The following is a 26,881-nucleotide window of genomic DNA, read 5'->3' as shown; positions in this document are numbered from 1 at the left end:
GTCCTGGGGCGGGGGGGGGGGGGGGCGCGGCTGATTGGTGGAGCGGGCGTCTGATTTGGCTCCTCCCACCACGCTCTGGGGTATAAAAGAAAGCAGCGTCTTCTTTGCAGAGCTTCTCAGCCCTAGGCTTGTTGTCTTGGTCGTCGTCCTCGTTCTCCCAAGACAGCTTTCAGGAGAGAGATCTCGCCAAGAACCGATCCCGGGACATAGAAGCCGCTGGAGCACCTGGCTGGAACCTGGCTAGGCTGCTGATCAACTGAACGCTGTCTCCGTGTCATTTCTTCTTCGCCGACTCCGTCCACACGTTTGGGAACCCCTGGACCCGCTGGGCTTCGACCCCACCAACACGCGCGGCCGAGAAGATGTCTCCTACATGGCCACGCTTCAGTGTACCCGAAGCGCGGACGCGGTTCACGAAGTCTACCAGAGAAGCCCTGAACAACAAAAATATCAAGCCATTGTTGAATACCTTCAGCCAGTTACCTGGAACTGAAGATGAAAAAAAATGTACCCTTGACCAAGCTCTCAGAGGTGTTCTGCAAGAAGAAATTATAAACCATTCATCGTGTGAAAATGTTTTAGCTATTATTTCTCTTGCTATTGGGGGAGTAACTGAAGGTATTTGCACCGCATCTACACCTTCTGTATTGTTGGGAGACGTTTTGGAATGTCTCCCTTTGGATCAGTGTGACACAACATTCACGTTTGTGGAGAGAAATGTTGCTACTTGGAGATCAAATACATTCTATTCCGCTGGGAAAAATTATTTACTACGTACGTGCAATGATCTCTTAAGAAGATTATCAAAATCCCAGCACACAGTTTTGCGTGCACGAATTCAACTCTTTTTGGCCAGGCTTTTCCCTTTATCTGAGAGATCCGGTCTTAACTTGCAGAGTCGGTTTAATCTGGAAAATGTCACCGTTTTCAATACCAATGAGCAGGAAAGCACCTTGGGTCAGAAGCACGCTGAAGACGGAGAAGAAGGAATGGACGTAGACGACAAAGGTGAAATGGGTGATGACGAAGCTCCAACAACTTGCTCCATTCCAATGGATTACAGCCTGTATCGAAAGTTCTGGTCACTTCAGGATTACTTCAGGAACCCTGTGCAATGCTATGAGAAGATTTCATGGAAAACTTTCCTCACGTACTCAGAGGAAGTCCTGGCTGTTTTCAAGAATTACAAATTAGATGACACTCAGGCCTCAAGAAAAACGATGGGAGAATTAAAAACAGGAGGAGAACATGTATACGTTGCAAAATTTTTAACAAGTGAAAAGTTGCTGGGTTTACAACTGAGTGACAGTAACTTTCGCCGACACATTCTACTGCAGTATCTCATTTTATTCCAACATCTCAAGGGACAGGTGAAATCCAAAAGTTCAAAGGATGTTTTAACTGATGAGCAGTCACTCTGGATTGAAGGCACCACAAAATCGGTTTATCAACTGCTATCTGAAAACCCACCCGATGGAGAGAGATTTTCAAAGATGGTAGAGCATATATTAAACACTGAGGAAAACTGGAACTCGTGGAAAAATGAAGGCTGCCCAAGTTTTGTGAAGGAAAGAACATCAGATACTAAGCCGAGGAGAGCAGTACGAAAGAGAACAGCACCAGAGGACTTCCTGGGGAAAGGGCCCAACAAAAAGATTCTGAAGGGGAAGGAGGCGTTAACAAGCCTTTGGGATCCCTGCCCGGATAATATGGAAGCTTGTAAGTCAAACCCAGCAGGCTATCTGCCAACTTTGGAGGAATTCTTTGAAGAAGCCATTGAACAGGCAGACCCGGAAAGCATGATTGAAAATGAATATAAGGTTGTGAACAATCCAAATTATGGTTGGAGAGCCCTGAGACTGTTAGCACGGAGAAGCCCTCACTTCTTCCAGCCAACCAAACAGCAGTTCAAAAGTTTGCCAGAATATCTCGAAAACATGGTGCTAAAGCTAGCAAAGGAATCACCACCGCCTTCAGAAGAAATAAAAACAGGTGAGGGTGAAGACGAGGAAGATAACGATGCTGTACTGAAGGAAAATGAAAGCCCTGATGCTCGCCGAGACAGGCCTGTACCAGGGGGAAAATAGAGATACTTGCCCACAAATTGGGTGAACAATGGAACACACACCACAGTTGCGGGTTTACTGACTTATTTATTTATTTTTATTGCATTTGTGTCTGTGGGGCCCCGCGGAGCTGAGTCTGAGCGAGGCCTCCATCACTTCTTCTGGAAGGGATGGCTGAATGACCTTGTGCTCTCCTCACCTGCGCATCAGCAGTTGGAGGGCTGACTCAGATCAGCCCTCCAGAGTTCTTCAGGGCCCTTCCCTTCACCACCCTACAAGGACTCCGTTTCATTAGCTTTGTGCCTACTGCCCCAAAGAACAACTTCACAGTCGCCACACTGGCTCCATCGCTTTGATGAGTGACCAGTGACCGGGAGGGGCTAGGGCGGGAGGACAAGGAGGGGCACTGAGAAAGGGAGGTGACCGCTAATGGGTATGGGTGTAGTGTCCTACAGCTGGCTTCTCGCAGACAACGCCCCCGGCTGGACCTTCCCCCACCCCTCGGGTCTACCCACACCTGGGAGGTCCAGACACCTGGCTCTGCCTTCCCCAGAGAAGGTTGCGGAATGGGGTGCGGGTGGTGGGTGCGGGGTGGGGGTGGGGGGAGGCTTGCATTGGCGCTCCAAGACCAGTAGAGGGCGCCACCGGCCCGATGAAGTGATTCCTGGGGTTTGGGGAGGACTAGGGAGATGGGGCAGGTGCCCAAGGAGGCCGGCAGGGCTCCATCTCCACGCCTTGCGGGGCGGCATCGCCATTTTCTGGAGTGAAGAGGGACAATACATATTTAGACAGGCTCGGGTGGGACGGGGACAAGCCAAAAGGAAAAAGCCACAGTGAATCTCCTAGGGGTGGGCCACTCATTTGATAGCGGAACTTGTGCTCCCGTGTATGTGTGCGTGTGCGTGTGCGTGCGTGTGTGTGTGTGTGTGTGTGTGTGTGCGCGTCTGTGTGTGTAAATCCGCAGTCACGCACGGACACTTCTTGATTTGAATGGTCCGTCGGCATCCATGAGCACCCTTCAGCCCTGACCTTCTTGCAGACAGCGTGCCCCGCCCCCTGCTTGTCCTTCCTGGCTCCGGTTAAGTCCAGGCACCTGGCTCTGGCTGCAGGAGGGTGGCTTGCATTGGCGCTTCTCGACCAGCAGAGGGCGGGACGGGCTCTTGGGCCATCTTTGAGGGACGCTAGGCCCGGCAGGGTTACCTGAGAGGCCATCGCCTCAATGTGAGGAGAGGCTGTTTATTTGTCCTAAGTCAGGAGTCCAGGTCACCACACACCAAAAGTCTACAGGAGGCACACGAGAAACAAGTGAAAGGAACTCAAACAGAGCACTACAGAAAGTCCTCAACATACAGGACAAGAGAGCAGGAAAATAAAAGAGAAACAGAGGGCTCTAAAACTCAGAAAACCATAACAGCGCAAGCACCCTTAACTGGCGATACTCTCTTCAAGTATAAATACATGACAAGATCCAACTGAAAGACAAACGGCGCCCTGCTGGTGTGGCTCAGTAGGTGAGAGAGGTGGCGTCAGGCAATGGAAAGCGGAGGGCTCCATTCTGGGTCAAGGGATTCCGGGTCAAGGGCGCATAGGTGGTTGCACATACCAGGTTCTATCCTGGCTCTGGGCAAGGTGCTTGTGGGAGGCAACCAATCCACGATTCTCTCACATCACTGTCTCTCTGTCTCTCCCTCTCTCCCCCACTCTCTCCGTCTCATGTTCTCCTGAAAGTGGCTGAGATGCCTCCTATTCATTCCTCAAAGGGAGGGGCGGGCGGGGCGGGGCGGGTGGGGGGGGGGCGGGGCGGGACGGGGGAGACCGGAGACGGAAACACACCGAACGAAGGGTGCCTTGGAGGTCATGGGAGGCAGAGGCTGAAGTGGATGTGAATAGAATGTGTATGCTTTTGTATATCTGGTTGTCGATCAGAGTGATTGGCGGCGGGGCTTTATTTTTTTATTTTATTTTATTTATTATTTTATTTTACTTTATTTTAGAGGAGGTTGCAGCGCGGGGTGGGGGGCGTGTGAGGGGTTGGGGGGGGGGTTGCATCGGCGCTTTTCAAACAGCAGAGGGCGGCGCATTGAAAGTCTGGATCAAAGTGTTTTTTTAGGAGGTTTATTTTTATTATTTTTATTTTTTTTAGCAAGTTTTTTTTTTTTTTTTTTTTTGAAAATGAGTAGGACAATGGCCGCAGTCACGCACAATACTCTGAGCATCTCCCAGCCTCAGAGGTAACCAGAGTCCTGGGAGCAGGGCCCCTACTGATCCATCTCGTCCGAGAGCAGGGTGGCATCGCCAGCAATAGACATGGGGTGCTTTCATTCCTAGGGCCGGGTGTGGCCGAGGTGTCAGCCGCTGCTTTTGTGCTGCTTTTGTTTCCGCCGCTCAGCCTCCTTCTCCTGAAGCCACTGCTCTGCCATCTTCCCCCAGTCGATGGCTGCGTGGCTGTTGAGCTTTGGCTGTTGCTGCCGCTGAGTTGTCCGGAGCCAGAGGAGGGCTGGGGCTGGGGCTGGGGCTGGGGCTGGGGCTGGGGCTGGGGCTGGGCAGACGGTGGGGTGGTGCTGGCCTGTAGCTACTGGTATAAAGAAAGAAATAAAATACAAAGTATTCTGTCTGTCAACATTTATTTGCTTTTTGGCCTCGCCCCGGATCAACCCAAATCACTCTGATCCACAACCAGAGACTAAGTCCGGGCCAGGAAAATATAATTATAAAATAAAATACAATACAATAAAGTAAAATAAATGAAATGAAATAAAAGTAAAATGAAATAAAATAAAATAAATAAAATATATAAGATAAAATGAAAAAATAAAATAAAATAATTAAATTAAATTAAGTTAAATTAGAAAAGTCCCGCCGCCAATCACTCTGATCGGCAGCCAGAGACCAAGTCCCGGCCAGGCCATCTGGTGGACCCAGCCTCTCTCTGTGTGTGGCCGGGTCCCCGCCAGAGACCAAGTCCCGCCCGCCCGTTTTGGTGAGCACAAGGTCATTCAGCCATTCATTCAGGAAGAAGTGATGGAGGCCTCGCTCAGACCCAGCTACGCAGGGCCCCACAGACTCGGACTAGTCATGCCCTCCCTCGGTAGGGCTAAGCTGTTTGCCTGCAGACAGATGGCTTCTCTCCCTAGGCTCCCACTCTTCACCCTGTTCAGAAGGGTACCCTCGCCCTGGCCCTCCACTTCTTCACCTCCAGCTTCCGGTCTTCCTGATAATTGACCCACTTATGCAAATTAATTTCACCTGCCTCAGCCTCAGTTTCCTCTTCCAGAAATGGATTAATGTAACCTACAAGGTGGCCCTGCTCCCACCACACAGGAAGCCCTCAAGGTGCCCTTGGCACCTGGGTCCCCCCAGGGCGGGGCCAAACCCTAATATCACATACACACACACACACACCCACACCCACACACCCACAACTGTGGTACACCTACATAATGGAATACTACGCTTCGGTAAAAAGGTAAGAAAAACAAAAAAAAAAAAAAAAAAAAGAGAAGGAATTCTTGCCAGCATGGATGGAACTGGAGAGCATTATGCTAAGTGAAGTTAGCCAGTCAGAGCAAAATGAATACCACATGAACTCACCCATTTGTGGAATATAGACAACAACGTAGACTGAGGAACAGGGACAGATCCAGAGACATCTATACCACCACTCTCTGCTGGGGCTGTTTGACTGCTGGTGGCCTCTGGCGTCCTGGGCTCAGAGCTAATATACAAAGCCATACACATTTTATTCACATCAACTTCAGCCTCAGCCTCTGTCTCCCATGACCTCCAAGGCCAGCTTCATTCCGTGTGTCTGCGTCTCCGGTCTACCCCCTTACCCCCCGCCCCCATCCCCCCCCCCACCTCCCCCCCCCCCCCCCACACACACCCACCCTCGCCCGGCCCATTCCTTACGAGGAATAAATACCAGGCGCAGCCACATTCAACAGAACCTTTCCTTGAGGTCCTTTCGGTGAATGCCACCTGAAGGGGCGAGCCGCGCGGGGCCGAGCTTGGAGCATGTGCACTCCCACCTTAAACTTGACGCCCAACCGGTGACGCTTTCAGTCCTGGGAGGGGGGGGGCGCGGCTGATTGGTGGAGCGGGCGTCTGATTTGGCTCCTCCCACCACGCTCTGGGGTATAAAAGAAAGCAGCGTCTTCTTTGCAGAGCTTCTCAGCCCTAGGCTTGTTGTCTTGGTCGTCGTCCTCGTTCTCCCAAGACAGCTTTCAGGAGAGAGATCTCGCCAAGAACCGATCCCGGGACATAGAAGCCGCTGGAGCACCTGGCTGGAACCTGGCTAGGCTGCTGATCAACTGAACGCTGTCTCCGTGTCATTTCTTCTTCGCCGACTCCGTCCACACGTTTGGGAACCCCTGGACCCGCTGGGCTTCGACCCCACCAACACGCGCGGCCGAGAAGATGTCTCCTACATGGCCACGCTTCAGTGTACCCGAAGCGCGGACGCGGTTCACGAAGTCTACCAGAGAAGCCCTGAACAACAAAAATATCAAGCCATTGTTGAATACCTTCAGCCAGTTACCTGGAACTGAAGATGAAAAAAAATGTACCCTTGACCAAGCTCTCAGAGGTGTTCTGCAAGAAGAAATTATAAACCATTCATCGTGTGAAAATGTTTTAGCTATTATTTCTCTTGCTATTGGGGGAGTAACTGAAGGTATTTGCACCGCATCTACACCTTCTGTATTGTTGGGAGACGTTTTGGAATGTCTCCCTTTGGATCAGTGTGACACAACATTCACGTTTGTGGAGAGAAATGTTGCTACTTGGAGATCAAATACATTCTATTCCGCTGGGAAAAATTATTTACTACGTACGTGCAATGATCTCTTAAGAAGATTATCAAAATCCCAGCACACAGTTTTGCGTGCACGAATTCAACTCTTTTTGGCCAGGCTTTTCCCTTTATCTGAGAGATCCGGTCTTAACTTGCAGAGTCGGTTTAATCTGGAAAATGTCACCGTTTTCAATACCAATGAGCAGGAAAGCACCTTGGGTCAGAAGCACGCTGAAGACGGAGAAGAAGGAATGGACGTAGACGACAAAGGTGAAATGGGTGATGACGAAGCTCCAACAACTTGCTCCATTCCAATGGATTACAGCCTGTATCGAAAGTTCTGGTCACTTCAGGATTACTTCAGGAACCCTGTGCAATGCTATGAGAAGATTTCATGGAAAACTTTCCTCACGTACTCAGAGGAAGTCCTGGCTGTTTTCAAGAATTACAAATTAGATGACACTCAGGCCTCAAGAAAAACGATGGGAGAATTAAAAACAGGAGGAGAACATGTATACGTTGCAAAATTTTTAACAAGTGAAAAGTTGCTGGGTTTACAACTGAGTGACAGTAACTTTCGCCGACACATTCTACTGCAGTATCTCATTTTATTCCAACATCTCAAGGGACAGGTGAAATCCAAAAGTTCAAAGGATGTTTTAACTGATGAGCAGTCACTCTGGATTGAAGGCACCACAAAATCGGTTTATCAACTGCTATCTGAAAACCCACCCGATGGAGAGAGATTTTCAAAGATGGTAGAGCATATATTAAACACTGAGGAAAACTGGAACTCGTGGAAAAATGAAGGCTGCCCAAGTTTTGTGAAGGAAAGAACATCAGATACTAAGCCGAGGAGAGCAGTACGAAAGAGAACAGCACCAGAGGACTTCCTGGGGAAAGGGCCCAACAAAAAGATTCTGAAGGGGAAGGAGGCGTTAACAAGCCTTTGGGATCCCTGCCCGGATAATATGGAAGCTTGTAAGTCAAACCCAGCAGGCTATCTGCCAACTTTGGAGGAATTCTTTGAAGAAGCCATTGAACAGGCAGACCCGGAAAGCATGATTGAAAATGAATATAAGGTTGTGAACAATCCAAATTATGGTTGGAGAGCCCTGAGACTGTTAGCACGGAGAAGCCCTCACTTCTTCCAGCCAACCAAACAGCAGTTCAAAAGTTTGCCAGAATATCTCGAAAACATGGTGCTAAAGCTAGCAAAGGAATCACCACCGCCTTCAGAAGAAATAAAAACAGGTGAGGGTGAAGACGAGGAAGATAACGATGCTGTACTGAAGGAAAATGAAAGCCCTGATGCTCGCCGAGACAGGCCTGTACCAGGGGGAAAATAGAGATACTTGCCCACAAATTGGGTGAACAATGGAACACACACCACAGTTGCGGGTTTACTGACTTATTTATTTATTTTTATTGCATTTGTGTCTGTGGGGCCCCGCGGAGCTGAGTCTGAGCGAGGCCTCCATCACTTCTTCTGGAAGGGATGGCTGAATGACCTTGTGCTCTCCTCACCTGCGCATCAGCAGTTGGAGGGCTGACTCAGATCAGCCCTCCAGAGTTCTTCAGGGCCCTTCCCTTCACCACCCTACAAGGACTCCGTTTCATTAGCTTTGTGCCTACTGCCCCAAAGAACAACTTCACAGTCGCCACACTGGCTCCATCGCTTTGATGAGTGACCAGTGACCGGGAGGGGCTAGGGCGGGAGGACAAGGAGGGGCACTGAGAAAGGGAGGTGACCGCTAATGGGTATGGGTGTAGTGTCCTACAGCTGGCTTCTCGCAGACAACGCCCCCGGCTGGACCTTCCCCCACCCCTCGGGTCTACCCACACCTGGGAGGTCCAGACACCTGGCTCTGCCTTCCCCAGAGAAGGTTGCGGAATGGGGTGCGGGTGGTGGGTGCGGGGTGGGGGTGGGGGGAGGCTTGCATTGGCGCTCCAAGACCAGTAGAGGGCGCCACCGGCCCGATGAAGTGATTCCTGGGGTTTGGGGAGGACTAGGGAGATGGGGCAAGTGCCCAAGGAGGCCGGCAGGGCTCCATCTCCACGCCTTGCGGGGCGGCATCGCCATTTTCTGGAGTGAAGAGGGACAATACATATTTAGACAGGCTCGGGTGGGACGGGGACAAGCCAAAAGGAAAAAGCCACAGTGAATCTCCTAGGGGTGGGCCACTCATTTGATAGCGGAACTTGTGCTCCCGTGTATGTGTGCGTGTGCGTGTGCGTGCGTGTGTGTGTGTGTGTGTGTGTGTGTGCGCGTCTGTGTGTGTAAATCCGCAGTCACGCACGGACACTTCTTGATTTGAATGGTCCGTCGGCATCCATGAGCACCCTTCAGCCCTGACCTTCTTGCAGACAGCGTGCCCCGCCCCCTGCTTGTCCTTCCTGGCTCCGGTTAAGTCCAGGCACCTGGCTCTGGCTGCAGGAGGGTGGCTTGCATTGGCGCTTCTCGACCAGCAGAGGGCGGGACGGGCTCTTGGGCCATCTTTGAGGGACGCTAGGCCCGGCAGGGTTACCTGAGAGGCCATCGCCTCAATGTGAGGAGAGGCTGTTTATTTGTCCTAAGTCAGGAGTCCAGGTCACCACACACCAAAAGTCTACAGGAGGCACACGAGAAACAAGTGAAAGGAACTCAAACAGAGCACTACAGAAAGTCCTCAACATACAGGACAAGAGAGCAGGAAAATAAAAGAGAAACAGAGGGCTCTAAAACTCAGAAAACCATAACAGCGCAAGCACCCTTAACTGGCGATACTCTCTTCAAGTATAAATACATGACAAGATCCAACTGAAAGACAAACGGCGCCCTGCTGGTGTGGCTCAGTAGGTGAGAGAGGTGGCGTCAGGCAATGGAAAGCGGAGGGCTCCATTCTGGGTCAAGGGATTCCGGGTCAAGGGCGCATAGGTGGTTGCACATACCAGGTTCTATCCTGGCTCTGGGCAAGGTGCTTGTGGGAGGCAACCAATCCACGATTCTCTCACATCACTGTCTCTCTGTCTCTCCCTCTCTCCCCCACTCTCTCCGTCTCATGTTCTCCTGAAAGTGGCTGAGATGCCTCCTATTCATTCCTCAAAGGGAGGGGCGGGCGGGGCGGGGCGGGTGGGGGGGGGGCGGGGCGGGACGGGGGAGACCGGAGACGGAAACACACCGAACGAAGGGTGCCTTGGAGGTCATGGGAGGCAGAGGCTGTGGATGTGAATAGAATGTGTATGCTTTTGTATATCTGGTTGTCGATCAGAGTGATTGGCGGCGGGGCTTTATTTTTTTATTTTATTTTATTTATTATTTTATTTTACTTTATTTTAGAGGAGGTTGCAGCGCGGGGTGGGGGGCGTGTGAGGGGTTGGGGGGGGGGTTGCATCGGCGCTTTTCAAACAGCAGAGGGCGGCGCATTGAAAGTCTGGATCAAAGTGTTTTTTTAGGAGGTTTATTTTTATTATTTTTATTTTTTTTAGCAAGTTTTTTTTTTTTTTTTTTTTTTTTGAAAATGAGTAGGACAATGGCCGCAGTCACGCACAATACTCTGAGCATCTCCCAGCCTCAGAGGTAACCAGAGTCCTGGGAGCAGGGCCCCTACTGATCCATCTCGTCCGAGAGCAGGGTGGCATCGCCAGCAATAGACATGGGGTGCTTTCATTCCTAGGGCCGGGTGTGGCCGAGGTGTCAGCCGCTGCTTTTGTGCTGCTTTTGTTTCCGCCGCTCAGCCTCCTTCTCCTGAAGCCACTGCTCTGCCATCTTCCCCCAGTCGATGGCTGCGTGGCTGTTGAGCTTTGGCTGTTGCTGCCGCTGAGTTGTCCGGAGCCAGAGGAGGGCTGGGGCTGGGGCTGGGGCTGGGGCTGGGGCTGGGGCTGGGGCTGGGCAGACGGTGGGGTGGTGCTGGCCTGTAGCTACTGGTATAAAGAAAGAAATAAAATACAAAGTATTCTGTCTGTCAACATTTATTTGCTTTTTGGCCTCGCCCCGGATCAACCCAAATCACTCTGATCCACAACCAGAGACTAAGTCCGGGCCAGGAAAATATAATTATAAAATAAAATACAATACAATAAAGTAAAATAAATGAAATGAAATAAAAGTAAAATGAAATAAAATAAAATAAATAAAATATATAAGATAAAATGAAAAAATAAAATAAAATAATTAAATTAAATTAAGTTAAATTAGAAAAGTCCCGCCGCCAATCACTCTGATCGGCAGCCAGAGACCAAGTCCCGGCCAGGCCATCTGGTGGACCCAGCCTCTCTCTGTGTGTGGCCGCGTCCCCGCCAGAGACCAAGTCCCGCCCGCCCGTTTTGGTGAGCACAAGGTCATTCAGCCATTCATTCAGGAAGAAGTGATGGAGGCCTCGCTCAGACCCAGCTACGCAGGGCCCCACAGACTCGGACTAGTCATGCCCTCCCTCGGTAGGGCTAAGCTGTTTGCCTGCAGACAGATGGCTTCTCTCCCTAGGCTCCCACTCTTCACCCTGTTCAGAAGGGTACCCTCGCCCTGGCCCTCCACTTCTTCACCTCCAGCTTCCGGTCTTCCTGATAATTGACCCACTTATGCAAATTAATTTCACCTGCCTCAGCCTCAGTTTCCTCTTCCAGAAATGGATTAATGTAACCTACAAGGTGGCCCTGCTCCCACCACACAGGAAGCCCTCAAGGTGCCCTTGGCACCTGGGTCCCCCCAGGGCGGGGCCAAACCCTAATATCACATACACACACACACACACCCACACCCACACACCCACAACTGTGGTACACCTACATAATGGAATACTACGCTTCGGTAAAAAGGTAAGAAAAACAAAAAAAAAAAAAAAAAAAGAGAAGGAATTCTTGCCAGCATGGATGGAACTGGAGAGCATTATGCTAAGTGAAGTTAGCCAGTCAGAGCAAAATGAATACCACATGAACTCACCCATTTGTGGAATATAGACAACAACGTAGACTGAGGAACAGGGACAGATCCAGAGACATCTATACCACCACTCTCTGCTGGGGCTGTTTGACTGCTGGTGGCCTCTGGCGTCCTGGGCTCAGAGCTAATATACAAAGCCATACACATTTTATTCACATCAACTTCAGCCTCAGCCTCTGTCTCCCATGACCTCCAAGGCCAGCTTCATTCCGTGTGTCTGCGTCTCCGGTCTACCCCCTTACCCCCCGCCCCCATCCCCCCCCCCCACCCCCCCCCCCCCCCCCACACACACCCACCCTCGCCCGGCCCATTCCTTACGAGGAATAAATACCAGGCGCAGCCACATTCAACAGAACCTTTCCTTGAGGTCCTTTCGGTGAATGCCACCTGAAGGGGCGAGCCGCGCGGGGCCGAGCTTGGAGCATGTGCACTCCCACCTTAAACTTGACGCCCAACCGGTGACGCTTTCAGTCCTGGGGGGGGGGGGGGCGCGGCTGATTGGTGGAGCGGGCGTCTGATTTGGCTCCTCCCACCACGCTCTGGGGTATAAAAGAAAGCAGCGTCTTCTTTGCAGAGCTTCTCAGCCCTAGGCTTGTTGTCTTGGTCGTCGTCCTCGTTCTCCCAAGACAGCTTTCAGGAGAGAGATCTCGCCAAGAACCGATCCCGGGACATAGAAGCCGCTGGAGCACCTGGCTGGAACCTGGCTAGGCTGCTGATCAACTGAACGCTGTCTCCGTGTCATTTCTTCTTCGCCGACTCCGTCCACACGTTTGGGAACCCCTGGACCCGCTGGGCTTCGACCCCACCAACACGCGCGGCCGAGAAGATGTCTCCTACATGGCCACGCTTCAGTGTACCCGAAGCGCGGACGCGGTTCACGAAGTCTACCAGAGAAGCCCTGAACAACAAAAATATCAAGCCATTGTTGAATACCTTCAGCCAGTTACCTGGAACTGAAGATGAAAAAAAATGTACCCTTGACCAAGCTCTCAGAGGTGTTCTGCAAGAAGAAATTATAAACCATTCATCGTGTGAAAATGTTTTAGCTATTATTTCTCTTGCTATTGGGGGAGTAACTGAAGGTATTTGCACCGCATCTACACCTTCTGTATTGTTGGGAGACGTTTTGGAATGTCTCCCTTTGGATCAGTGTGACACAACATTCACGTTTGTGGAGAGAAATGTTGCTACTTGGAGATCAAATACATTCTATTCCGCTGGGAAAAATTATTTACTACGTACGTGCAATGATCTCTTAAGAAGATTATCAAAATCCCAGCACACAGTTTTGCGTGCACGAATTCAACTCTTTTTGGCCAGGCTTTTCCCTTTATCTGAGAGATCCGGTCTTAACTTGCAGAGTCGGTTTAATCTGGAAAATGTCACCGTTTTCAATACCAATGAGCAGGAAAGCACCTTGGGTCAGAAGCACGCTGAAGACGGAGAAGAAGGAATGGACGTAGACGACAAAGGTGAAATGGGTGATGACGAAGCTCCAACAACTTGCTCCATTCCAATGGATTACAGCCTGTATCGAAAGTTCTGGTCACTTCAGGATTACTTCAGGAACCCTGTGCAATGCTATGAGAAGATTTCATGGAAAACTTTCCTCACGTACTCAGAGGAAGTCCTGGCTGTTTTCAAGAATTACAAATTAGATGACACTCAGGCCTCAAGAAAAACGATGGGAGAATTAAAAACAGGAGGAGAACATGTATACGTTGCAAAATTTTTAACAAGTGAAAAGTTGCTGGGTTTACAACTGAGTGACAGTAACTTTCGCCGACACATTCTACTGCAGTATCTCATTTTATTCCAACATCTCAAGGGACAGGTGAAATCCAAAAGTTCAAAGGATGTTTTAACTGATGAGCAGTCACTCTGGATTGAAGGCACCACAAAATCGGTTTATCAACTGCTATCTGAAAACCCACCCGATGGAGAGAGATTTTCAAAGATGGTAGAGCATATATTAAACACTGAGGAAAACTGGAACTCGTGGAAAAATGAAGGCTGCCCAAGTTTTGTGAAGGAAAGAACATCAGATACTAAGCCGAGGAGAGCAGTACGAAAGAGAACAGCACCAGAGGACTTCCTGGGGAAAGGGCCCAACAAAAAGATTCTGAAGGGGAAGGAGGCGTTAACAAGCCTTTGGGATCCCTGCCCGGATAATATGGAAGCTTGTAAGTCAAACCCAGCAGGCTATCTGCCAACTTTGGAGGAATTCTTTGAAGAAGCCATTGAACAGGCAGACCCGGAAAGCATGATTGAAAATGAATATAAGGTTGTGAACAATCCAAATTATGGTTGGAGAGCCCTGAGACTGTTAGCACGGAGAAGCCCTCACTTCTTCCAGCCAACCAAACAGCAGTTCAAAAGTTTGCCAGAATATCTCGAAAACATGGTGCTAAAGCTAGCAAAGGAATCACCACCGCCTTCAGAAGAAATAAAAACAGGTGAGGGTGAAGACGAGGAAGATAACGATGCTGTACTGAAGGAAAATGAAAGCCCTGATGCTCGCCGAGACAGGCCTGTACCAGGGGGAAAATAGAGATACTTGCCCACAAATTGGGTGAACAATGGAACACACACCACAGTTGCGGGTTTACTGACTTATTTATTTATTTTTATTGCATTTGTGTCTGTGGGGCCCCGCGGAGCTGAGTCTGAGCGAGGCCTCCATCACTTCTTCTGGAAGGGATGGCTGAATGACCTTGTGCTCTCCTCACCTGCGCATCAGCAGTTGGAGGGCTGACTCAGATCAGCCCTCCAGAGTTCTTCAGGGCCCTTCCCTTCACCACCCTACAAGGACTCCGTTTCATTAGCTTTGTGCCTACTGCCCCAAAGAACAACTTCACAGTCGCCACACTGGCTCCATCGCTTTGATGAGTGACCAGTGACCGGGAGGGGCTAGGGCGGGAGGACAAGGAGGGGCACTGAGAAAGGGAGGTGACCGCTAATGGGTATGGGTGTAGTGTCCTACAGCTGGCTTCTCGCAGACAACGCCCCCGGCTGGACCTTCCCCCACCCCTCGGGTCTACCCACACCTGGGAGGTCCAGACACCTGGCTCTGCCTTCCCCAGAGAAGGTTGCGGAATGGGGTGCGGGTGGTGGGTGCGGGGTGGGGGTGGGGGGAGGCTTGCATTGGCGCTCCAAGACCAGTAGAGGGCGCCACCGGCCCGATGAAGTGATTCCTGGGGTTTGGGGAGGACTAGGGAGATGGGGCAGGTGCCCAAGGAGGCCGGCAGGGCTCCATCTCCACGCCTTGCGGGGCGGCATCGCCATTTTCTGGAGTGAAGAGGGACAATACATATTTAGACAGGCTCGGGTGGGACGGGGACAAGCCAAAAGGAAAAAGCCACAGTGAATCTCCTAGGGGTGGGCCACTCATTTGATAGCGGAACTTGTGCTCCCGTGTATGTGTGCGTGTGCGTGTGCGTGCGTGCGTGTGTGTGTGTGTGTGTGTGTGTGTGCGCGTCTGTGTGTGTAAATCCGCAGTCACGCACGGACACTTCTTGATTTGAATGGTCCGTCGGCATCCATGAGCACCCTTCAGCCCTGACCTTCTTGCAGACAGCGTGCCCCGCCCCCTGCTTGTCCTTCCTGGCTCCGGTTAAGTCCAGGCACCTGGCTCTGGCTGCAGGAGGGTGGCTTGCATTGGCGCTTCTCGACCAGCAGAGGGCGGGACGGGCTCTTGGGCCATCTTTGAGGGACGCTAGGCCCGGCAGGGTTACCTGAGAGGCCATCGCCTCAATGTGAGGAGAGGCTGTTTATTTGTCCTAAGTCAGGAGTCCAGGTCACCACACACCAAAAGTCTACAGGAGGCACACGAGAAACAAGTGAAAGGAACTCAAACAGAGCACTACAGAAAGTCCTCAACATACAGGACAAGAGAGCAGGAAAATAAAAGAGAAACAGAGGGCTCTAAAACTCAGAAAACCATAACAGCGCAAGCACCCTTAACTGGCGATACTCTCTTCAAGTATAAATACATGACAAGATCCAACTGAAAGACAAACGGCGCCCTGCTGGTGTGGCTCAGTAGGTGAGAGAGGTGGCGTCAGGCAATGGAAAGCGGAGGGCTCCATTCTGGGTCAAGGGATTCCGGGTCAAGGGCGCATAGGTGGTTGCACATACCAGGTTCTATCCTGGCTCTGGGCAAGGTGCTTGTGGGAGGCAACCAATCCACGATTCTCTCACATCACTGTCTCTCTGTCTCTCCCTCTCTCCCCCACTCTCTCCGTCTCATGTTCTCCTGAAAGTGGCTGAGATGCCTCCTATTCATTCCTCAAAGGGAGGGGCGGGCGGGGCGGGGCGGGTGGGGGGGGGGCGGGGCGGGACGGGGGAGACCGGAGACGGAAACACACCGAACGAAGGGTGCCTTGGAGGTCATGGGAGGCAGAGGCTGAAGTGGATGTGAATAGAATGTGTATGCTTTTGTATATCTGGTTGTCGATCAGAGTGATTGGCGGCGGGGCTTTATTTTTTTATTTTATTTTATTTATTATTTTATTTTACTTTATTTTAGAGGAGGTTGCAGCGCGGGGTGGGGGGCGTGTGAGGGGTTGGGGGGGGGTTGCATCGGCGCTTTTCAAACAGCAGAGGGCGGCGCATTGAAAGTCTGGATCAAAGTGTTTTTTTAGGAGGTTTATTTTTATTATTTTTATTTTTTTTAGCAAGTTTTTTTTTTTTTTTTTTTTTTTGAAAATGAGTAGGACAATGGCCGCAGTCACGCACAATACTCTGAGCATCTCCCAGCCTCAGAGGTAACCAGAGTCCTGGGAGCAGGGCCCCTACTGATCCATCTCGTCCGAGAGCAGGGTGGCATCGCCAGCAATAGACATGGGGTGCTTTCATTCCTAGGGCCGGGTGTGGCCGAGGTGTCAGCCGCTGCTTTTGTGCTGCTTTTGTTTCCGCCGCTCAGCCTCCTTCTCCTGAAGCCACTGCTCTGCCATCTTCCCCCAGTCGATGGCTGCGTGGCTGTTGAGCTTTGGCTGTTGCTGCCGCTGAGTTGCCCGGAGCCAGAGGAGGGCTGGGGCTGGGGCTGGGGCTGGGGCTGGGGCTGGGCAGACGGTGGGGTGGTGCTGGCCTGTAGCTACTGGTATAAAGAAAGAAATAAAATACAAAGTATTCTGTCTGTCAACATTTATTTGCTTTTTGGCCTCGCCCCGGATCAACCCAAATCACTCTGATCCACAACCAGAGACTAAGTCCGGGCCAGGAAAATATAATTATAAAATAAAATACAATACAATAAAGTAAAATAAATGAAATGAAATAAAAGTAAAATGAAATAAAATAAAATAAATAAAATATATAAGATAAAATGAAAAAATAAAATAAAATAATTAAATTAAATTAAGTTAAATTAGAAAAGTCCCGCCGCCAATCACTCTGATCGGCAGCCAGAGACCAAGTCCCGGCCAGGCCATCTGGTGGACCCAGCCTCTCTCTGTGTGTGGCCGGGTCCCCGCCAGAGACCAAGTCCCGCCCGCCCGTTTTGGTGAGCACAAGGTCATTCAGCCATTCATTCAGGAAGAAGTGATGGAGGCCTCGCTCAGACCCAGCTACGCAGGGCCCCACAGACTCGGACTAGTCATGCCCTCCCTCGGTAGGGCTAAGCTGTTTGCCTGCAGACAGATGGCTTCTCTCCCTAGGCTCCCACTCTTCACCCTGTTCAGAAGGGTACCCTCGCCCTGGCCCTCCACTTCTTCACCTCCAGCTTCCGGTCTTCCTGATAATTGACCCACTTATGCAAATTAATTTCACCTGCCTCAGCCTCAGTTTCCTCTTCCAGAAATGGATTAATGTAACCTACAAGGTGGCCCTGCTCCCACCACACAGGAAGCCCTCAAGGTGCCCTTGGCACCTGGGTCCCCCCAGGGCGGGGCCAAACCCTAATATCACATACACACACACACACACCCACACCCACACACCCACAACTGTGGTACACCTACATAATGGAATACTACGCTTCGGTAAAAAGGTAAGAAAAACAAAAAAAAAAAAAAAAAAGAGAAGGAATTCTTGCCAGCATGGATGGAACTGGAGAGCATTATGCTAAGTGAAGTTAGCCAGTCAGAGCAAAATGAATACCACATGAACTCACCCATTTGTGGAATATAGACAACAACGTAGACTGAGGAACAGGGACAGATCCAGAGACATCTATACCACCACTCTCTGCTGGGGCTGTTTGACTGCTGGTGGCCTCTGGCGTCCTGGGCTCAGAGCTAATATACAAAGCCATACACATTTTATTCACATCAACTTCAGCCTCAGCCTCTGTCTCCCATGACCTCCAAGGCCAGCTTCATTCCGTGTGTCTGCGTCTCCGGTCTACCCCCTTACCCCCCGCCCCCATCCCCCCCCCCCACCTCCCCCCCCCCCCCCCACACACACCCACCCTCGCCCGGCCCATTCCTTACGAGGAATAAATACCAGGCGCAGCCACATTCAACAGAACCTTTCCTTGAGGTCCTTTCGGTGAATGCCACCTGAAGGGGCGAGCCGCGCGGGGCCGAGCTTGGAGCATGTGCACTCCCACCTTAAACTTGACGCCCAACCGGTGACGCTTTCAGTCCTGGGGGGGGGGGGGGCGCGGCTGATTGGTGGAGCGGGCGTCTGATTTGGCTCCTCCCACCACGCTCTGGGGTATAAAAGAAAGCAGCGTCTTCTTTGCAGAGCTTCTCAGCCCTAGACTTGTTGTCTTGGTCGTCGTCCTCGTTCTCCCAAGACAGCTTTCAGGAGAGAGATCTCGCCAAGAACCGATCCCGGGACATAGAAGCCGCTGGAGCACCTGGCTGGAACCTGGCTAGGCTGCTGATCAACTGAACGCTGTCTCCGTGTCATTTCTTCTTCGCCGACTCCGTCCACACGTTTGGGAACCCCTGGACCCGCTGGGCTTCGACCCCACCAACACGCGCGGCCGAGAAGATGTCTCCTACATGGCCACGCTTCAGTGTACCCGAAGCGCGGACGCGGTTCACGAAGTCTACCAGAGAAGCCCTGAACAACAAAAATATCAAGCCATTGTTGAATACCTTCAGCCAGTTACCTGGAACTGAAGATGAAAAAAAATGTACCCTTGACCAAGCTCTCAGAGGTGTTCTGCAAGAAGAAATTATAAACCATTCATCGTGTGAAAATGTTTTAGCTATTATTTCTCTTGCTATTGGGGGAGTAACTGAAGGTATTTGCACCGCATCTACACCTTCTGTATTGTTGGGAGACGTTTTGGAATGTCTCCCTTTGGATCAGTGTGACACAACATTCACGTTTGTGGAGAGAAATGTTGCTACTTGGAGATCAAATACATTCTATTCCGCTGGGAAAAATTATTTACTACGTACGTGCAATGATCTCTTAAGAAGATTATCAAAATCCCAGCACACAGTTTTGCGTGCACGAATTCAACTCTTTTTGGCCAGGCTTTTCCCTTTATCTGAGAGATCCGGTCTTAACTTGCAGAGTCGGTTTAATCTGGAAAATGTCACCGTTTTCAATACCAATGAGCAGGAAAGCACCTTGGGTCAGAAGCACGCTGAAGACGGAGAAGAAGGAATGGACGTAGACGACAAAGGTGAAATGGGTGATGACGAAGCTCCAACAACTTGCTCCATTCCAATGGATTACAGCCTGTATCGAAAGTTCTGGTCACTTCAGGATTACTTCAGGAACCCTGTGCAATGCTATGAGAAGATTTCATGGAAAACTTTCCTCACGTACTCAGAGGAAGTCCTGGCTGTTTTCAAGAATTACAAATTAGATGACACTCAGGCCTCAAGAAAAACGATGGGAGAATTAAAAACAGGAGGAGAACATGTATACGTTGCAAAATTTTTAACAAGTGAAAAGTTGCTGGGTTTACAACTGAGTGACAGTAACTTTCGCCGACACATTCTACTGCAGTATCTCATTTTATTCCAACATCTCAAGGGACAGGTGAAATCCAAAAGTTCAAAGGATGTTTTAACTGATGAGCAGTCACTCTGGATTGAAGGCACCACAAAATCGGTTTATCAACTGCTATCTGAAAACCCACCCGATGGAGAGAGATTTTCAAAGATGGTAGAGCATATATTAAACACTGAGGAAAACTGGAACTCGTGGAAAAATGAAGGCTGCCCAAGTTTTGTGAAGGAAAGAACATCAGATACTAAGCCGAGGAGAGCAGTACGAAAGAGAACAGCACCAGAGGACTTCCTGGGGAAAGGGCCCAACAAAAAGATTCTGAAGGGGAAGGAGGCGTTAACAAGCCTTTGGGATCCCTGCCCGGATAATATGGAAGCTTGTAAGTCAAACCCAGCAGGCTATCTGCCAACTTTGGAGGAATTCTTTGAAGAAGCCATTGAACAGGCAGACCCGGAAAGCATGATTGAAAATGAATATAAGGTTGTGAACAATCCAAATTATGGTTGGAGAGCCCTGAGACTGTTAGCACGGAGAAGCCCTCACTTCTTCCAGCCAACCAAACAGCAGTTCAAAAGTTTGCCAGAATATCTCGAAAACATGGTGCTAAAGCTAGCAAAGGAATCACCACCGCCTTCAGAAGAAATAAAAACAGGTGAGGGTGAAGACGAGGAAGATAACGATGCTGTACTGAAGGAAAATGAAAGCCCTGATGCTCGCCGAGACAGGCCTGTACCAGGGGGAAAATAGAGATACTTGCCCACAAATTGGGTGAACAATGGAACACACACCACAGTTGCGGGTTTACTGACTTATTTATTTATTTTTATTGCATTTGTGTCTGTGGGGCCCCGCGGAGCTGAGTCTGAGCGAGGCCTCCATCACTTCTTCTGGAAGGGATGGCTGAATGACCTTGTGCTCTCCTCACCTGCGCATCAGCAGTTGGAGGGCTGACTCAGATCAGCCCTCCAGAGTTCTTCAGGGCCCTTCCCTTCACCACCCTACAAGGACTCCGTTTCATTAGCTTTGTGCCTACTGCCCCAAAGAACAACTTCACAGTCGCCACACTGGCTCCATCGCTTTGATGAGTGACCAGTGACCGGGAGGGGCTAGGGCGGGAGGACAAGGAGGGGCACTGAGAAAGGGAGGTGACCGCTAATGGGTATGGGTGTAGTGTCCTACAGCTGGCTTCTCGCAGACAACGCCCCCGGCTGGACCTTCCCCCACCCCTCGGGTCTACCCACACCTGGGAGGTCCAGACACCTGGCTCTGCCTTCCCCAGAGAAGGTTGCGGAATGGGGTGCGGGTGGTGGGTGCGGGGTGGGGGTGGGGGGAGGCTTGCATTGGCGCTCCAAGACCAGTAGAGGGCGCCACCGGCCCGATGAAGTGATTCCTGGGGTTTGGGGAGGACTAGGGAGATGGGGCAGGTGCCCAAGGAGGCCGGCAGGGCTCCATCTCCACGCCTTGCGGGGCGGCATCGCCATTTTCTGGAGTGAAGAGGGACAATACATATTTAGACAGGCTCGGGTGGGACGGGGACAAGCCAAAAGGAAAAAGCCACAGTGAATCTCCTAGGGGTGGGCCACTCATTTGATAGCGGAACTTGTGCTCCCGTGTATGTGTGCGTGTGCGTGTGCGTGCGTGTGTGTGTGTGTGTGTGTGTGTGTGCGCGTCTGTGTGTGTAAATCCGCAGTCACGCACGGACACTTCTTGATTTGAATGGTCCGTCGGCATCCATGAGCACCCTTCAGCCCTGACCTTCTTGCAGACAGCGTGCCCCGCCCCCTGCTTGTCCTTCCTGGCTCCGGTTAAGTCCAGGCACCTGGCTCTGGCTGCAGGAGGGTGGCTTGCATTGGCGCTTCTCGACCAGCAGAGGGCGGGACGGGCTCTTGGGCCATCTTTGAGGGACGCTAGGCCCGGCAGGGTTACCTGAGAGGCCATCGCCTCAATGTGAGGAGAGGCTGTTTATTTGTCCTAAGTCAGGAGTCCAGGTCACCACACACCAAAAGTCTACAGGAGGCACACGAGAAACAAGTGAAAGGAACTCAAACAGAGCACTACAGAAAGTCCTCAACATACAGGACAAGAGAGCAGGAAAATAAAAGAGAAACAGAGGGCTCTAAAACTCAGAAAACCATAACAGCGCAAGCACCCTTAACTGGCGATACTCTCTTCAAGTATAAATACATGACAAGATCCAACTGAAAGACAAACGGCGCCCTGCTGGTGTGGCTCAGTAGGTGAGAGAGGTGGCGTCAGGCAATGGAAAGCGGAGGGCTCCATTCTGGGTCAAGGGATTCCGGGTCAAGGGCGCATAGGTGGTTGCACATACCAGGTTCTATCCTGGCTCTGGGCAAGGTGCTTGTGGGAGGCAACCAATCCACGATTCTCTCACATCACTGTCTCTCTGTCTCTCCCTCTCTCCCCCACTCTCTCCGTCTCATGTTCTCCTGAAAGTGGCTGAGATGCCTCCTATTCATTCCTCAAAGGGAGGGGCGGGCGGGGCGGGGCGGGTGGGGGGGGGGCGGGGCGGGACGGGGGAGACCGGAGACGGAAACACACCGAACGAAGGGTGCCTTGGAGGTCATGGGAGGCAGAGGCTGAAGTGGATGTGAATAGAATGTGTATGCTTTTGTATATCTGGTTGTCGATCAGAGTGATTGGCGGCGGGGCTTTATTTTTTTATTTTATTTTATTTATTATTTTATTTTACTTTATTTTAGAGGAGGTTGCAGCGCGGGGTGGGGGGCGTGTGAGGGGTTGGGGGGGGGGTTGCATCGGCGCTTTTCAAACAGCAGAGGGCGGCGCATTGAAAGTCTGGATCAAAGTGTTTTTTTAGGAGGTTTATTTTTATTATTTTTATTTTTTTTAGCAAGTTTTTTTTTTTTTTTTTTTTTGAAAATGAGTAGGACAATGGCCGCAGTCACGCACAATACTCTGAGCATCTCCCAGCCTCAGAGGTAACCAGAGTCCTGGGAGCAGGGCCCCTACTGATCCATCTCGTCCGAGAGCAGGGTGGCATCGCCAGCAATAGACATGGGGTGCTTTCATTCCTAGGGCCGGGTGTGGCCGAGGTGTCAGCCGCTGCTTTTGTGCTGCTTTTGTTTCCGCCGCTCAGCCTCCTTCTCCTGAAGCCACTGCTCTGCCATCTTCCCCCAGTCGATGGCTGCGTGGCTGTTGAGCTTTGGCTGTTGCTGCCGCTGAGTTGCCCGGAGCCAGAGGAGGGCTGGGGCTGGGGCTGGGGCTGGGGCTGGGGCTGGGCAGACGGTGGGGTGGTGCTGGCCTGTAGCTACTGGTATAAAGAAAGAAATAAAATACAAAGTATTCTGTCTGTCAACATTTATTTGCTTTTTGGCCTCGCCCCGGATCAACCCAAATCACTCTGATCCACAACCAGAGACTAAGTCCGGGCCAGGAAAATATAATTATAAAATAAAATACAATACAATAAAGTAAAATAAATGAAATGAAATAAAAGTAAAATGAAATAAAATAAAATAAATAAAATATATAAGATAAAATGAAAAAATAAAATAAAATAATTAAATTAAATTAAGTTAAATTAGAAAAGTCCCGCCGCCAATCACTCTGATCGGCAGCCAGAGACCAAGTCCCGGCCAGGCCATCTGGTGGACCCAGCCTCTCTCTGTGTGTGGCCGCGTCCCCGCCAGAGACCAAGTCCCGCCCGCCCGTTTTGGTGAGCACAAGGTCATTCAGCCATTCATTCAGGAAGAAGTGATGGAGGCCTCGCTCAGACCCAGCTACGCAGGGCCCCACAGACTCGGACTAGTCATGCCCTCCCTCGGTAGGGCTAAGCTGTTTGCCTGCAGACAGATGGCTTCTCTCCCTAGGCTCCCACTCTTCACCCTGTTCAGAAGGGTACCCTCGCCCTGGCCCTCCACTTCTTCACCTCCAGCTTCCGGTCTTCCTGATAATTGACCCACTTATGCAAATTAATTTCACCTGCCTCAGCCTCAGTTTCCTCTTCCAGAAATGGATTAATGTAACCTACAAGGTGGCCCTGCTCCCACCACACAGGAAGCCCTCAAGGTGCCCTTGGCACCTGGGTCCCCCCAGGGCGGGGCCAAACCCTAATATCACATACACACACACACACACCCACACCCACACACCCACAACTGTGGTACACCTACATAATGGAATACTACGCTTCGGTAAAAAGGTAAGAAAAACAAAAAAAAAAAAAAAAAAGAGAAGGAATTCTTGCCAGCATGGATGGAACTGGAGAGCATTATGCTAAGTGAAGTTAGCCAGTCAGAGCAAAATGAATACCACATGAACTCACCCATTTGTGGAATATAGACAACAACGTAGACTGAGGAACAGGGACAGATCCAGAGACATCTATACCACCACTCTCTGCTGGGGCTGTTTGACTGCTGGTGGCCTCTGGCGTCCTGGGCTCAGAGCTAATATACAAAGCCATACACATTTTATTCACATCAACTTCAGCCTCAGCCTCTGTCTCCCATGACCTCCAAGGCCAGCTTCATTCCGTGTGTCTGCGTCTCCGGTCTACCCCCTTACCCCCCGCCCCCATCCCCCCCCCCCACCTCCCCCCCCCCCCACACACACCCACCCTCGCCCGGCCCATTCCTTACGAGGAATAAATACCAGGCGCAGCCACATTCAACAGAACCTTTCCTTGAGGTCCTTTCGGTGAATGCCACCTGAAGGGGCGAGCCGCGCGGGGCCGAGCTTGGAGCATGTGCACTCCCACCTTAAACTTGACGCCCAACCGGTGACGCTTTCAGTCCTGGGGGGGGGGGGGGGCGCGGCTGATTGGTGGAGCGGGCGTCTGATTTGGCTCCTCCCACCACGCTCTGGGGTATAAAAGAAAGCAGCGTCTTCTTTGCAGAGCTTCTCAGCCCTAGACTTGTTGTCTTGGTCGTCGTCCTCGTTCTCCCAAGACAGCTTTCAGGAGAGAGATCTCGCCAAGAACCGATCCCGGGACATAGAAGCCGCTGGAGCACCTGGCTGGAACCTGGCTAGGCTGCTGATCAACTGAACGCTGTCTCCGTGTCATTTCTTCTTCGCCGACTCCGTCCACACGTTTGGGAACCCCTGGACCCGCTGGGCTTCGACCCCACCAACACGCGCGGCCGAGAAGATGTCTCCTACATGGCCACGCTTCAGTGTACCCGAAGCGCGGACGCGGTTCACGAAGTCTACCAGAGAAGCCCTGAACAACAAAAATATCAAGCCATTGTTGAATACCTTCAGCCAGTTACCTGGAACTGAAGATGAAAAAAAATGTACCCTTGACCAAGCTCTCAGAGGTGTTCTGCAAGAAGAAATTATAAACCATTCATCGTGTGAAAATGTTTTAGCTATTATTTCTCTTGCTATTGGGGGAGTAACTGAAGGTATTTGCACCGCATCTACACCTTCTGTATTGTTGGGAGACGTTTTGGAATGTCTCCCTTTGGATCAGTGTGACACAACATTCACGTTTGTGGAGAGAAATGTTGCTACTTGGAGATCAAATACATTCTATTCCGCTGGGAAAAATTATTTACTACGTACGTGCAATGATCTCTTAAGAAGATTATCAAAATCCCAGCACACAGTTTTGCGTGCACGAATTCAACTCTTTTTGGCCAGGCTTTTCCCTTTATCTGAGAGATCCGGTCTTAACTTGCAGAGTCGGTTTAATCTGGAAAATGTCACCGTTTTCAATACCAATGAGCAGGAAAGCACCTTGGGTCAGAAGCACGCTGAAGACGGAGAAGAAGGAATGGACGTAGACGACAAAGGTGAAATGGGTGATGACGAAGCTCCAACAACTTGCTCCATTCCAATGGATTACAGCCTGTATCGAAAGTTCTGGTCACTTCAGGATTACTTCAGGAACCCTGTGCAATGCTATGAGAAGATTTCATGGAAAACTTTCCTCACGTACTCAGAGGAAGTCCTGGCTGTTTTCAAGAATTACAAATTAGATGACACTCAGGCCTCAAGAAAAACGATGGGAGAATTAAAAACAGGAGGAGAACATGTATACGTTGCAAAATTTTTAACAAGTGAAAAGTTGCTGGGTTTACAACTGAGTGACAGTAACTTTCGCCGACACATTCTACTGCAGTATCTCATTTTATTCCAACATCTCAAGGGACAGGTGAAATCCAAAAGTTCAAAGGATGTTTTAACTGATGAGCAGTCACTCTGGATTGAAGGCACCACAAAATCGGTTTATCAACTGCTATCTGAAAACCCACCCGATGGAGAGAGATTTTCAAAGATGGTAGAGCATATATTAAACACTGAGGAAAACTGGAACTCGTGGAAAAATGAAGGCTGCCCAAGTTTTGTGAAGGAAAGAACATCAGATACTAAGCCGAGGAGAGCAGTACGAAAGAGAACAGCACCAGAGGACTTCCTGGGGAAAGGGCCCAACAAAATGATTCTGAAGGGGAAGGAGGCGTTAACAAGCCTTTGGGATCCCTGCCCGGATAATATGGAAGCTTGTAAGTCAAACCCAGCAGGCTATCTGCCAACTTTGGAGGAATTCTTTGAAGAAGCCATTGAACAGGCAGACCCGGAAAGCATGATTGAAAATGAATATAAGGTTGTGAACAATCCAAATTATGGTTGGAGAGCCCTGAGACTGTTAGCACGGAGAAGCCCTCACTTCTTCCAGCCAACCAAACAGCAGTTCAAAAGTTTGCCAGAATATCTCGAAAACATGGTGCTAAAGCTAGCAAAGGAATCACCACCGCCTTCAGAAGAAATAAAAACAGGTGAGGGTGAAGACGAGGAAGATAACGATGCTGTACTGAAGGAAAATGAAAGCCCTGATGCTCGCCGAGACAGGCCTGTACCAGGGGGAAAATAGAGATACTTGCCCACAAATTGGGTGAACAATGGAACACACACCACAGTTGCGGGTTTACTGACTTATTTATTTATTTTTATTGCATTTGTGTCTGTGGGGCCCCGCGGAGCTGAGTCTGAGCGAGTCCTCCATCACTTCTTCTGGAAGGGATGGCTGAATGACCTTGTGCTCTCCTCACCTGCGCATCAGCAGTTGGAGGGCTGACTCAGATCAGCCCTCCAGAGTTCTTCAGGGCCCTTCCCTTCACCACCCTACAAGGACTCCGTTTCATTAGCTTTGTGCCTACTGCCCCAAAGAACAACTTCACAGTCGCCACACTGGCTCCATCGCTTTGA

The 26,881-nt window shown here is 50.6% G+C and overlaps 5 protein-coding genes across 5 annotated transcripts; all 5 read left to right on the top strand.

Annotated features, from left to right (window-relative positions):
• The first annotated feature begins 362 nt into the window (after nt 1-362).
• Nucleotides 363-5,288, top strand: LOC132232529 (THO complex subunit 1-like). The gene is given in 3 exon segments (XM_059691913.1): nt 363-2,076; nt 2,079-2,135; nt 5,266-5,288. Coding segments are annotated over 3 exon segments (1,794 nt in total).
• Nucleotides 5,289-6,482: 1,194 nt separating this feature from the next.
• On the top strand, nt 6,483-11,408 carry LOC132232528 (THO complex subunit 1-like). The gene is given in 3 exon segments (XM_059691912.1): nt 6,483-8,196; nt 8,199-8,255; nt 11,386-11,408. Coding segments are annotated over 3 exon segments (1,794 nt in total).
• A 1,194-nt stretch (nt 11,409-12,602) lies between these two features.
• LOC132232527 (THO complex subunit 1-like) lies at nt 12,603-17,521 on the top strand. The gene is given in 3 exon segments (XM_059691911.1): nt 12,603-14,316; nt 14,319-14,375; nt 17,499-17,521. Coding segments are annotated over 3 exon segments (1,794 nt in total).
• Nucleotides 17,522-18,715: 1,194 nt separating this feature from the next.
• LOC132232526 (THO complex subunit 1-like) lies at nt 18,716-23,629 on the top strand. The gene is given in 3 exon segments (XM_059691910.1): nt 18,716-20,429; nt 20,432-20,488; nt 23,607-23,629. Coding segments are annotated over 3 exon segments (1,794 nt in total).
• A 1,192-nt stretch (nt 23,630-24,821) lies between these two features.
• Nucleotides 24,822-26,881, top strand: LOC132232525 (THO complex subunit 1-like). Its single transcript, XM_059691908.1, is given in 3 exon segments — nt 24,822-26,535; nt 26,538-26,594; nt 26,739-26,881. Coding segments are annotated over 3 exon segments (1,914 nt in total).

This window comes from Myotis daubentonii, chromosome 4 (genome assembly GCF_963259705.1).
Source record: "Myotis daubentonii chromosome 4, mMyoDau2.1, whole genome shotgun sequence".
NCBI classification, from domain to species: Eukaryota; Metazoa; Chordata; class Mammalia; order Chiroptera; family Vespertilionidae; genus Myotis; species Myotis daubentonii.
The sequence above is the reverse complement of the archived record's forward strand: the minus strand, read 5'-3'. Positions and strand labels throughout refer to the sequence as shown.